Genomic DNA, 14,643 nt, shown 5'->3' on the forward strand with positions numbered 1-14,643 from the left:
AGGATAGAGGATAGGATAGCATAGAGGATAGGATAGAGGATACGGTAGTGGATTGGATAGGATACAGGATAGGAGACGATAGAGTATAGGATAGGATAGAGGATAGGATTGGGGATTGGATACGATAGAGGATAGGATAGGATAGATGATATTATAGGAAATAGGATAGGATAGGATGGAGGATAAGATAGGATAGAGGATAAGATAGGATAGCGGAAAGGATAGGATAGAGTATAGGATAGGATAGAGGATAGGATAGGATAGAGGATAGGATAGGATAGAGGATAGAATAGGATAGAGGATAGGATAGGATAGAGGACAGGATACGATAGAGGATAGGATAGGATAGAGAATAGGATATAGGATTGGATAGGATAGAGGATAGGATACGATAGAGGATAGGATAGGATAGGATAGAGAATAGCATACGATAGAGGATAGAATGGAATGGAAGATAGGATAGATAATAGGATAGGATAGAGGATATGATAGGATAGAGGATACGATAGGATAGAGGATAGGATAGGATAGAGGATAGGGTACGATAGAGGATGGGATCGGATAGAGGATACGATAGGATGGAGGATGTGATAGGATAGAAGACAGGATAGGATAGAGGATAGGATAGGGGATTGGATAGGATAGAGGATAGGATACGATAGAGGATAGGATAGGATAGGATAGAGAATAGGTTAGGATAGATGATATTACAGGATAGAGGACAGGATAGGACAGAGGAAACGATATTATAGAGGATAGGATAGGATAGAGGATAGGATAGCGGCTTGGATAGGACAGAGGATAGGATAAGATAGAGAATAGGATAGGATAGATGGTATTATAGGAAAGAGGATACGATAGGATAGAGGATAGGATAGGATAGAGGATAGGATAGGATAGAGGATAGTATAGGAGAGAGGATAGGATATAATAGAGGATAGGATAGGATAAAGGATAGGATAGCATAGAGGATAGGATAGGATAGGATAGAGGATAGGATAGGATAGAGGATAGGATAGGATAGAGGATAGGATAGGATAGAGGATAGGATAGGATAGAGGATAGGATAGGATAGAGGATAGGATAGGATAGAGGATAGGATAGGATAGAGGATAGGATAGGATAGAGGATAGGATCGGATAGAGGATAGGATAGGATAGAGGATAGGATAGAGGATAGGATAGGATAGAGGATAGGATAGGATAGAGGATAGGATAGAATAGAGGATAGGATAGGATACAGTATAGGGTAGGTTAGAGGATAGGATAGGATAGGATAGAGGATAGGATAGGATAGAGGATAGGATTGGGGATTGGATACGATAGAGGATAGGATAGGATAGATGATATTATAGGAAATAGGATAGGATAGGATGGAGGATAAGATAGGATAGAGGATAAGATAGGATAGCGGAAAGGATAGGATAGAGTATAGGATAGGATAGAGGATAGGATAGGATAGAGGATAGGATAGGATAGAGGATAGAATAGGATAGAGGATAGGATAGGATAGAGGACAGGATACGATAGAGGATAGGATAGGATAGAGAATAGGATATAGGATTGGATAGGATAGAGGATAGGATACGATAGAGGATAGGATAGGATAGGATAGAGAATAGCATACGATAGAGGATAGAATGGAATGGAAGATAGGATAGATAATAGGATAGGATAGAGGATATGATAGGATAGAGGATACGATAGGATAGAGGATAGGATAGGATAGAGGATAGGGTACGATAGAGGATGGGATCGGATAGAGGATACGATAGGATGGAGGATGTGATAGGATAGAAGACAGGATAGGATAGAGGATAGGATAGGGGATTGGATAGGATAGAGGATAGGATACGATAGAGGATAGGATAGGATAGGATAGAGAATAGGTTAGGATAGATGATATTACAGGATAGAGGACAGGATAGGACAGAGGAAACGATATTATAGAGGATAGGATAGGATAGAGGATAGGATAGCGGCTTGGATAGGACAGAGGATAGGATAAGATAGAGAATAGGATAGGATAGATGGTATTATAGGAAAGAGGATACGATAGGATAGAGGATAGGATAGGATAGAGGATAGGATAGGATAGAGGATAGTATAGGAGAGAGGATAGGATATAATAGAGGATAGGATAGGATAAAGGATAGGATAGCATAGAGGATAGGATAGGATAGGATAGAGGATAGGATAGGATAGAGGATAGGATAGGATAGAGGATAGGATAGGATAGAGGATAGGATAGGATAGAGGATAGGATAGGATAGAGGATAGGATAGGATAGAGGATAGGATAGGATAGAGGATAGGATAGGATAGAGGATAGGATCGGATAGAGGATAGGATAGGATAGAGGATAGGATAGAGGATAGGATAGGATAGAGGATAGGATAGGATAGAGGATAGGATAGAATAGAGGATAGGATAGGATACAGTATAGGGTAGGTTAGAGGATAGGATAGGATAGGATAGAGGATAGGATAGGATAGGATAGAGGATAGGATAGAGGATAGGATAGGATAGAGGATAGGATAGGATAGAGGAGAGGATAGGATAGAGGATAGGATAAGTTAGAGGATAGGATAGGATAGAGAATAGGATAGGAAAGACGATAGGATAGGTTAGAGAATGGGATAGGATAGAGGATAGGATAGGATAGAGGATAGCACAGAGAATAGGATATGATAGAGGATAGGATAGGAGATTGGATAGGATACAGGCTAGGAGACGATAGAGAACAGTATAGGATAGATGGTATTATAGGAAAGAGGATACGATAGGATAGAGAATAGGATAGGAAAGACGATAGGATAGGATAGAGAATGGGATAGGATAGAGGATAGGATAGGATAGAGGATAGGATAGGATAGAGGATAGGATAGGATAGAGGATAGGATAGGATACAGGATATGATAGGATAGACGATAGGATATGATAGAGGATAGGATAGGATAGGATAGAGGATAGGATAGGATAGGATAGAGGATAGGATAGGATAGAGGATCGGATAGAGGATAGGATAGGATAGAGGATAGGATAGGATAGAGGATAGGATATGATAGAGGATAGGATAGGATACGATAGAGGATAGGATAGAGGATCGGATAGAGGATAGGATAGGATAGAGGATCGGATAGAGGATAGGATAGGATAGAGGATAGGATAGGATAGAGGATAGGATAGAGGATAGGATAGGATAGAGGATAGGATAGGATAGAGGATAGGATAGAATAGAGGATAGGATAGGATACAGTATAGGGTAGGTTAGAGGATAGGATAGGATAGGATAGAGGATAGGATAGGATAGGATAGAGGATAGGATAGAGGATAGGATAGGATAGAGGATAGGATAGGATAGAGGAGAGGATAGGATAGAGGATAGGATAAGTTAGAGGATAGGATAGGATAGAGAATAGGATAGGAAAGACGATAGGATAGGATAGAGAATGGGATAGGATAGAGGATAGGATAGGATAGAGGATAGCACAGAGAATAGGATATGATAGAGGATAGGATAGGAGATTGGATAGGATACAGGCTAGGAGACGATAGAGAACAGTATAGGATAGATGGTATTATAGGAAAGAGGATACGATAGGATAGAGAATAGGATAGGAAAGACGATAGGATAGGATAGAGAATGGGATAGGATAGAGGATAGGATAGGATAGAGGACAGGATAGGATAGAGGATAGGATAGGATAGAGGATAGGATAGGATACAGGATAGGATAGGATAGAGGATAGGATAGGATAGAGGATAGGATAGGATAGAGGATAGAATAGGATAGGATAGAGGATAGGATAGGATTGAGGATAGGACAGGATAGAGGATAGAAGAGGATAGAGGATAGGATAGCATAGAGGATAGGATAGAGGATACGGTAGTGGATTGGATAGGATACAGGATAGGAGACGATAGAGTATAGGATAGGATAGAGGATAGGATTGGGGATTGGATACGATAGAGGATAGGATAGGATAGATGATATTATAGGAAATAGGATAGGATAGGATGGAGGATAAGATAGGATAGAGGATAAGATAGGATAGCGGAAAGGATAGGATAGAGTATAGGATAGGATAGAGGATAGGATAGGATAGAGGATAGGATAGGATAGAGGATAGAATAGGATAGAGGATAGGATAGGATAGAGGATAGGATAGGATAGAGGATAGGATAGGATAGAGGATAGGATAGGATAGAGGATAGGATAGGATAGAGGATAGGATAGGATAGAGGATAGGATAGGATAGAGGATAGGATCGGATAGAGGATAGGATAGGATAGAGGATAGGATAGAGGATAGGATAGGATAGAGGATAGGATAGGATAGAGGATAGGATAGAATAGAGGATAGGATAGGATACAGTATAGGGTAGGTTAGAGGATAGGATAGGATAGGATAGAGGATAGGATAGGATAGGATAGAGGATAGGATAGAGGATAGGATAGGATAGAGGATAGGATAGGATAGAGGAGAGGATAGGATAGAGGATAGGATAAGTTAGAGGATAGGATAGGATAGAGAATAGGATAGGAAAGACGATAGGATAGGTTAGAGAATGGGATAGGATAGAGGATAGGATAGGATAGAGGATAGCACAGAGAATAGGATATGATAGAGGATAGGATAGGAGATTGGTAGGATACAGGCTAGGAGACGATAGAGAACAGTATAGGATAGATGGTATTATAGGAAAGAGGATACGATAGGATAGAGAATAGGATAGGAAAGACGATAGGATAGGATAGAGAATGGGATAGGATAGAGGATAGGATAGGATAGAGGATAGGATAGGATAGAGGATAGGATAGGATAGAGGATAGGATAGGATACAGGATATGATAGGATAGACGATAGGATATGATAGAGGATAGGATAGGATAGGATAGAGGATAGGATAGGATAGGATAGAGGATAGGATAGGATAGAGGATCGGATAGAGGATAGGATAGGATAGAGGATAGGATAGGATAGAGGATAGGATATGATAGAGGATAGGATAGGATACGATAGAGGATAGGATAGAGGATCGGATAGAGGATAGGATAGGATAGAGGATCGGATAGAGGATAGGATAGGATAGAGGATAGGATAGGATAGAGGATAGGATAGAATAGAGGATAGGATAGGATACAGTATAGGGTAGGTTAGAGGATAGGATAGGATAGGATAGAGGATAGGATAGGATAGGATAGAGGATAGGATAGAGGATAGGATAGGATAGAGGATAGGATAGGATAGAGGAGAGGATAGGATAGAGGATAGGATAAGTTAGAGGATAGGATAGGATAGAGAATAGGATAGGAAAGACGATAGGATAGGATAGAGAATGGGATAGGATAGAGGATAGGATAGGATAGAGGATAGCACAGAGAATAGGATATGATAGAGGATAGGATAGGAGATTGGATAGGATACAGGCTAGGAGACGATAGAGAACAGTATAGGATAGATGGTATTATAGGAAAGAGGATACGATAGGATAGAGAATAGGATAGGAAAGACGATAGGATAGGATAGAGAATGGGATAGGATAGAGGATAGGATAGGATAGAGGATAGGATAGGATAGAGGATAGGATAGGATAGAGGATAGGATAGGATACAGGATAGGATAGGATAGAGGATAGGATAGGATAGAGGATAGGATAGGATAGAGGATAGAATAGGATAGGATAGAGGATAGGATAGGATTGAGGATAGGACAGGATAGAGGATAGGAGAGGATAGAGGATAGGATAGCATAGAGGATAGGATAGAGGATACGGTAGTGGATTGGATAGGATACAGGATAGGAGACGATAGAGTATAGGATAGGATAGAGGATAGGATTGGGGATTGGATACGATAGAGGATAGGATAGGATAGATGATATTATAGGAAATAGGATAGGATAGGATGGAGGATAAGATAGGATAGAGGATAAGATAGGATAGCGGAAAGGATAGGATAGAGTATAGGATAGGATAGAGGATAGGATAGGATAGAGGATAGGATAGGATAGAGGATAGAATAGGATAGAGGATAGCATAGGATAGAGGATAGGATAGGATAGAGCATAGGATAGGATAGAGGATAGGATAGGATTGAAGATAGGATAGCATAGAGGATAGGATAGGATATAGGACAGGGTACGATAGAGGATAAGATAGGATAGAGGATAGGATAGGTTAGAGGATAGGATAGGATAGAGAATAGGATAGGAAAGACGATAGGATAGGATAGAGAATGGGATAGGATAGAGGATAAGATAGTGTTCAGCCGCGAGTTAAACAAAAGATCCCCTTGAAAATCCGCGGCACCGCTATTTCAAGGTGGGACCAGGGACCGATCCCTTCAAGAATAGTTTAATAGTTTTACTCGCGACTGACAAATCGGCACATCCCAACATTTGGCGTGCAGATGGTATACACGTTTTATGACACGGGCCTCTAGGGCTGTTTTTGAGAAAGTCGCCTTCACGAAACCTTTCTTAATTGCCCATTAGAATTTTCCTCGCGCCCTCAACAGCCAACCGTACTGTCATAAAACGTGGACCTACAAAGGTGGCATCGCGGGACCATCCGACGGTCCCTGGCCGATGAACATCGGGCCCACAGCTGTGATTTCGCCCGCCGAAATCCAGCGACGTTGCCACCCCGAAATGGAATACCCCCACTCCACGCCAACGCACCCCGAGTGCATGGAGAGTTGGGGTAAAACTTTTAGTCTAAATGCAACTCCCGCAAAGGCAACATCGAGATTAGACTCCGGAACTCGTCAACACGCGGACCAGCCGCTATAGTTCCGTTTGCTCCTTGCAGCATTAAATTCCAAATTTATATTTACCATCCTTATCATCCGAAAGGATCGTAAGGTCGCGCCGAGTAGCGTCGTCGAAACACCCTCGATTGAGGAATTTACGCCTCCTCATAGATTCTACGACAGAGTCTACGCCGCGAAAGGTGCCCGCTCCGTCGGAAAGTACATTGGTCCTTCGAGCCGGATCATCAGTGCCGTGTGATCCAAAAAAAAAAAAAAAAAATAAATGACACTGAGTGACAGTTACAGTGGACAAAAGACTTTGTGAACGTGATTCAACGCAGCCTTGCGCATCGTTTACAACGGGACAACACCTGCAATCGGGAGATCCTGTCTGGACCAACCAGCATCCCAACAACTTGCAGTATCCCGGATTACCAAGGGCTGGACCAACCAGCATCTGGAAGGTCGCAGTTTGTGGGCCAAGCAATTGACGATTTGGGTCAACGCCAGGTGTCTGACACCAGTTCACCATCCTGAATTCAGCGCATCAAAGGTAGGCTCGTTTTTCGTTCGTCAATCTCCCAAAACATCTCCTTCATCACAAAATGCCTATGACAAACCCATCCTTGTCTCAAGCAACGGCTCTCAGCACTTTAAAGCGTAAGCGCGGCAGTGTAATCGGTCAGATTACGGCATTCTCGAAATTCTTAGATTCCGTCGATACCGAACAACCACCTGACATAGATCTTATAAAAATGCATTTGAACGGTCTCATTGAATTTTGGAAGCGTTTCGATGATATACAATCCGAGCTAGAGGCATTAGACGAAAACCAGGAACCTCGCCGATACGAGATACAAAACGAGTACTACGCGATAGTTGTCAGAGCCAACAAAATAATAGAAAAGGCGCAACCAACTTTGCCCCAACGTCGCGGAACAGTCGAGTCACTCGCGACATCGGTAACTGCTCCGATGGCAATCAAGTTACCAGAAATGCGGTTGCCATCGTTCGACGGAAACATCGAAGATTGGGTATCATATTTCGACACATTCAAATCAACGATTGACTCGAATGAAAATCTGACTCCGTTGCAAAAACTGCAGTACCTCCGTTCAACCTTACACGGAAAGGCGTTGAAGTGCATCTCCGCGTTAAACACGACAGACGCGAATTATTACGATGCAATAGAACTGCTCAAAAAGAAGTACGATTGTCCGCGGAGAATAATCTTAAAACATTGCGACGCAATTAGGGATTATCCGAGATTAGTAAAGGACACTCCAGAGGCGTTAGACGATCTCGTGAACTCGGTCAACCAGCATCTACGAGCCTTGAAAAATCTAGGAGAAGACTTCACAAGATGTAACGGCTCTTTAATATCAATGATATTATCCAAGGTTAGCAGCGACACTGCATGGCTTTGGGAACTAACGATAAAAGGCAAAAACATGCCGTCGTACACGGACCTCTTGGATTTTCTCGAGAAACGCGCAAGTTGCGCACAAACTGGACCATCCAGTGCCTCCGCGGTGCCATTACGCCCTAGACCGAATTTTACAAGCTATCCGCAATCGACACGCCCCAGCGCGAACTTCACAAGCCATCCGCAGTCAACAAGACCACCCGCCAGATCACACGCTTTCGTAACGAGTAAAACACGTCAGACCGCCGATAACAAATCAAAAAACGCGTCGAATTTTAACGAAACGCGTCCAAATTCACAACCGAAGGAGTGCCCGATCTGCTACGGAGATCATAGCACATGGGGTTGCGAAAAATTCCGCGGAATGACTCCCGAAAAACGCAAGTTCGCCGTTGAAAGGGCCAAATTATGCACCAACTGCCTACACCCAGGGCATAGCGCGCAAAATTGCGATCGAGGTTCATGCCGAATATGTCAGCTACGACACCACACGTTGCTTCATCACTTCGAGCAGCAAGCGTCAACAAGCGGAACAATAAACGCTCAATCCGATACAGAATGACGGCTAAGACACAGAGAACAAAACGGAACGGGCTACCATCGAGCGTTCACCATAAACGCAATCACAAACGAAATTTTAGTTACGGCACAAATCCAGATCTTCAACAAAAATAAACGTCCGATAGATTGTCGAGCATTAATCGACACTTGCGCATCGATTAACTTAATTTCTGAACGCCTTGCTCAAAAAATCAACATCCCGCGGATGAAATGCTCGGTTCCCATTGGTTCTCTGAACGCTATGACCACTGTAGCAACCCACGCACTGAAGGCTACTATAGCTTCGCGAGTAAGCAATTACCAACGTTCGCTTACGTTCCTCATTGTGAACGACATCGCGCCTTTCGTTCCAGATCAAGAGATTGATCGCGGAACAATAAAAATTCCGCCGAATCTGCACCTTGCAGATCCGGAATTCCATCGACCGGCACCGATCGATTTGTTATTAGGATCCGGAACAGCCCTCTCAATCTTATGCGTCGGCCAAATTGTCTTGTCACGCCCAGATGAGTCCGATCTCTACCTTCAAAAATCGCAACTCGGTTGGGTCATCGGGGGGAGCGCGCCAGTCACTTCTCCTGCTCATGGCACACTTTGCCACGCGACCACCGCGTTACAATTCGACCTCACCCGTTTCTGGGAGGTTGAAGAAGGCCCACAAAGACAGCATCTGTCTGAATCTGATATAATTTGCGAAAGCCATTTCCAAGAACACACAGTTCGGAATCGTGACGGCAGATACGTCGTGGCTTTACCTTTCAACGAGAAATTGTCGCGTCTCGGAGACTCCAAGGTACAAGCAAAAAAAAAAAGACTCCATTCATTGGAGCGAAAACTCCAACGAGAACCCGCACTCAAGCAAGAGTATCACGCGGTGATCCAAGAATACCTTGACCTCGGACACATGAGCGAACTGCCACAGGAACAACAGTCACCTGAGGGGTATTACCTACCACATCACGGGGTCGTTAAGGTCACCAGTGACACAACCAAACTCCGCGTAGTCTTCGACGGTTCTGCCACGACTAATTCAGGCATAGCATTAAATGACGCTCTCCACACCGGTCCAAAAATTCAAGACGATCTACTCCACATTTTATTAAGATTCCGCATTCATCGATACGTACTGACGGGAGACATTGAAAAGATGTACCGACAGTTCCTTGTACGTCCGGAAGACAGGAAATTTCAGCGTATCCTCTGGCGCGATACTACGGGTTCTATTAAAACTTATGAGCTGAATACTGTGACATTTGGACTATCTGCTGCACCATATCTTGCAATTCGCTGTTTGACACAGCTCAGTCGAGACGAAGGCCACCGCTTTCCTCAAGCCGGCAAGATTTTATTGCGTGACTTTTACGTGGATGACGTTCTGACCGGTACATCGACCATAGAAGAGGCATTATCCTTACGCGAAGACCTCACACAAATACTCAAGACCGCAAGACTGACAATACGACAATGGGCATCTAATGACCTTACTCTTCTGACTGGCTTGCCCGAGCAGGCCATTAACAAAAAATTATACCTGGGAGAGTCATCCACTCTCAAAACCTTAGGGATTGTCTGGAATTCCTCAAACGACTCTATTACGTACGCAGTCGAAACTTGCTCTCCACCATCACGTTCGACCAAACGCAGTATCACCTCAGAAATAGCAAAGATATATGATCCACTAGGGCTGCTCGGGCCAGTAATTATTACGGCAAAAATGCTACTACAAAGGATCTGGACCATAAAGGTTGACTGGGACGAGTCGCTGCCAATGGATATCCATACCGAATGGATACGTTTTTATAATAAATTGCCAGCGCTGAACAACATCACGTTCCCGCGACGCACAATCATTGAATCGCCAAGAAAAGTCGAACTACACGGTTTTAGTGACGCAAGCGAAAAGGCCTACGGAGCATGCCTCTACCTGCGTACAACCGACTCACGCGGTCACACCGAGACAACTCTTTTGTTCGCTAAATCCAAGGTCGCCCCATTGAAAACGATCTCAATACCACGACTCGAATTATGTGGAGCACTTCTGCTAACCTCTCTTGTCGAGACCGCAAAACAAGCGCTACCTGTGGAAATACATAAAACCATCTATTGGACCGACTCCACCATTGTTCTCCATTGGGTGAAGACATCTCCACACACTCTAAAAACCTTCGTGGCTAACAGAGTGTCGGAAATTCAAAGGCGCACAGCTAACGCAGATTGGCGACACGTACCCACTGCCGACAACCCGGCCGATCTTATCTCGCGAGGTCAATCACCAGAAGACTTCCTTCAACCTTCCATCTGGCAACACGGTCCGACTTGGCTCAACGAAGAAGAATCTTTCTGGCCCACTACCGAACTACCTCAACCAGAGACAATCCCAGAACAAAGGGTCGCGATTTGCCTCAAAGCATTAATTTGCGACACCACGATTCTGGACAACTGCTCCTCATGGGGAAAGCTTCAAAGAATCATCGCGCGCTGTCTCCGATGGAAAGGATCTAACACCACCAAAGGAAGTCTGACATCCTCCGAACTAAGATACGCCCACGACGTAATCATCAAACTGATACAAAGACAACACTTTGCAGAAGAATTGCGCTGCCTCTCGAGAAGCGAAATAGGCGTTAAGGGTAAGCTGCAACAACTGAACCCATTCATCGACAAAGACGGAATTCTGCGAGTAGGAGGCCGTCTGAAGAATTCGCGAATTCCATTCGCGCAAAAACATCCCATCGTCCTCCCAAAGGCTCGAATCACGGCATTAATAATAGAACACGAGCATCGAATACAATTACACGCTGGTACACAGGCTACCCTATACGCGATTAGACGCCGTTATTGGCCCATCGACGGTCGGAGTCAGGTAGGGAAAACCATCAGAAACTGCGTCCGCTGCTACCGTGTCCAACCGCCGCCAACACAATACGTGATGGGCGACCTACCTGAGGCTCGAGTCACCGACTCACGCCCATTTGCAAACGTCGGCGTTGATTATTGCGGTCCCTTTTTCATAAAGGAGCGACGATACCGAAGTCGAACCCACATTAAAGTATATGTCGCAGTTTTCGTTTGCCTCTCAGTAAAAGCCATTCACCTAGAATTGGTTAGCGATCTTACCTCCGAAGCATTTATAGCAGCCCTACGTCGTTTCATTGCTAGACGAGGTCATTGTATTAACATTTACTCTGACAATGGCACCAATTTCGTCGGCGCCAACAACGAGCTTCGAGACCTCCGCGAACTTTTGCAGTCCGATGACCACAACGAGAAGGTCAAAACCTTTCTTGCTGACCGATCCATCACGTGGAATTTTATTCCTCCATTAACACCTCACTTCGGCGGCATCTGGGAAGCGGCCGTGAAATCATTCAAGCGTCATTTCTGGCGTATCGCAGGTGCTGAACGATTTACATTTGAAGTGTTCAACACTTTAATTATTGAGATAGAAGCCGTTCTAAATTCACGTCCTTTAACTCCCATTTCATCAGACCCAAATGACACCCTTGTCCTAACTCCTGGCCATTTCCTGATTGGCGACTCGTTAACGAGTCTGCGCGAGCGCGATTTCAGGGATGTGCCATCAAACAGACTTTCAACCTGGCAACATATCCAGAAACTAAAGCAGCATTTCTGGAACCGATGGTACAAGGAGTACCTAAACGAGATGACGAGTCGTTCGAGATGGTCCAGCGGTACACACCCCATCAAGGAGGGCACCATCGTGCTCTTGAGGGAGGACAACGTACCACCGATGCAGTGGCCACTCGGGAGAGTCATCAAGGTCTACCCCGGATCTGATGGCATAGTTCGAGCTGCAACAGTGAGAACAGCCACAACCACACTCGATCGGGGCGTAAAACGGCTTGTACCGTTACCGAACCAGCCAGAGGAGGAACCACGGGATCCAACATCGACGTCAAGAACGCGCGATCCCTCAACCGATAATAACTAATTTATCGTAATCGCTAAGCTTTAGCTCATAAGATAGTTTACTTGTTCATTCTAGTACTTCAAACCTAGCGTATCTTTAATCCTATATAGATTTATTTTGATCGCGAGTCTCTCAACGGGGGGAGGATGTTCAGCCGCGAGTTAAACAAAAGATCCCCTTGAAAATCCGCGGCACCGCTATTTCAAGGTGGGACCAGGGACCGATCCCTTCAAGAATAGTTTAATAGTTTTACTCGCGACTGACAAATCGGCACATCCCAACATTTGGCGTGCAGATGGTATACACGTTTTATGACACGGGCCTCTAGGGCTGTTTTTGATAAAGTCGCCTTCACGAAACCTTTCTTAATTGCCCATTAGAATTTTCCTCGCGCCCTCAACAGCCAACCGTACTGTCATAAAACGTGGACCTACAAAGGTGGCATCGCGGGACCATCCGACGGTCCCTGGCCGATGAACATCGGGCCCACAGCTGTGATTTCGCCCGCCGAAATCCAGCGACGTTGCCACCCCGAAATGGAATACCCCCACTCCACGCCAACGCACCCCGAGTGCATGGAGAGTTGGGGTAAAACTTTTAGTCTAAATGCAACTCCCGCAAAGGCAACATCGAGATTAGACTCCGGAACTCGTCAACACGCGGACCAGCCGCTATAGTTCCGTTTGCTCCTTGCAGCATTAAATTCCAAATTTATATTTACCATCCTTATCATCCGAAAGGATCGTAAGGTCGCGCCGAGTAGCGTCGTCGAAACACCCTCGATTGAGGAATTTACGCCTCCTCATAGATTCTACGACAGAGTCTACGCCGCGAAAGGTGCCCGCTCCGTCGGAAAGTACAGATAGGATAGAGGATAGGATAGGATAGAGGATAGGATAGGATAGAGGATAGGATAGGATACAGGATAGGATAGGATAGAGGATAGGATAGGATAGAGGATAGGATAGGATAGAGGATAGAATAGGATAGAATAGAGGATAGGATAGGATTGAGGATAGGACAGGATAGAGGATATGAGAGGATAGAGGATAGGATAGCATAGAGGATAGGATAGAGGATACGGTAGTGGATTGGATAGGATACAGGATAGGAGACGATAGAGTATAGGATAGGATAGAGGATAGGATTGGGGATTGGATACGATAGAGGATAGGATAGGATAGATGATATTATAGGAAATAGGATAGGATAGGATGGAGGATAAGATAGGATAGAGGATAAGATAGGATAGCGGAAAGGATAGGATAGAGTATAGGATAGGATAGAGGATAGGATAGGATAGAGGATAGGATAGGATAGAGGATAGAATAGGATAGAGGATAGGATAGGATAGAGGACAGGATACGATAGAGGATAGGATAGGATAGAGAATAGGATATAGGATTGGATAGGATAGAGGATAGGATACGATAGAGGATAGGATAGGATAGGATAGAGAATAGCATACGATAGAGGATAGAATGGAATGGAAGATAGGATAGATAATAGGATAGGATAGAGGATATGATAGGATAGAGGATACGATAGGATAGAGGATAGGATAGGATAGAGGATAGGGTACGATAGAGGATGGGATCGGATAGAGGATACAATAGGATGGAGGATGTGATAGGATAGAAGACAGGATAGGATAGAGGATAGGATAGGGGATTGGATAGGATAGAGGATAGGATACGATAGAGGATAGGATAGGACAGAGGAAACGATATTATAGAGGATAGGATAGGATAGAGGATAGGATAGCGGCTTGGATAGGACAGAGGATAGGATACGATAGAGAATAGGATAGGATAGATGGTATTATAGGAAAGAGGATACGATAGGATAGAGGATAGGATAGGATAGAGGATAGGATAGGATAGAGGATAGTATAGGAGAGAGGATAGGATATAATAGAGGATAGGATAGGATGAAGGAGAGGATAGCATAGAGGATAGGATAGGATAGGAT

At 44.4% G+C, this 14,643-nt stretch overlaps 1 protein-coding gene across 1 annotated transcript; it reads left to right on the top strand.

Annotated features, from left to right (window-relative positions):
• The first annotated feature begins 7,359 nt into the window (after window positions 1-7,359).
• On the top strand, window positions 7,360-12,693 carry LOC143363972 (uncharacterized). The gene is made up of 3 exons (XM_076804502.1): window positions 7,360-7,414; window positions 7,466-8,638; window positions 8,822-12,693. Exons 1-3 carry the CDS (start codon window positions 7,360-7,362, stop codon window positions 12,691-12,693), a joined length of 5,100 nt encoding a protein of 1,699 aa, XP_076660617.1.
• Window positions 12,694-14,643: the final 1,950 nt, after the last annotated feature.

The sequence above is a fragment of the Halictus rubicundus genome, unplaced genomic scaffold (assembly GCF_050948215.1).
Source record: "Halictus rubicundus isolate RS-2024b unplaced genomic scaffold, iyHalRubi1_principal scaffold0199, whole genome shotgun sequence".
Classification (NCBI taxonomy): domain Eukaryota; kingdom Metazoa; phylum Arthropoda; class Insecta; order Hymenoptera; family Halictidae; genus Halictus; species Halictus rubicundus.

Excerpts from the sequence above, each read along its gene's own strand:
- LOC143363972 (XM_076804502.1), top strand. The coding sequence starts at position 7,360 with ATGCCTATGACAAACCCATCCTTGTCTCAAGCAACGGCTCTCAGCACT. Across the intron at positions 7,415-7,465 it reads GGCTCTCAGCACTTTAAAGC|ATTCCGTCGATACCGAACAA; the intron begins GTAAGCGCGGCA and ends CGAAATTCTTAG. Across the intron at positions 8,639-8,821 it reads CGCGCAAAATTGCGATCGAG|TTACGGCACAAATCCAGATC; the intron begins GTTCATGCCGAA and ends ACGAAATTTTAG.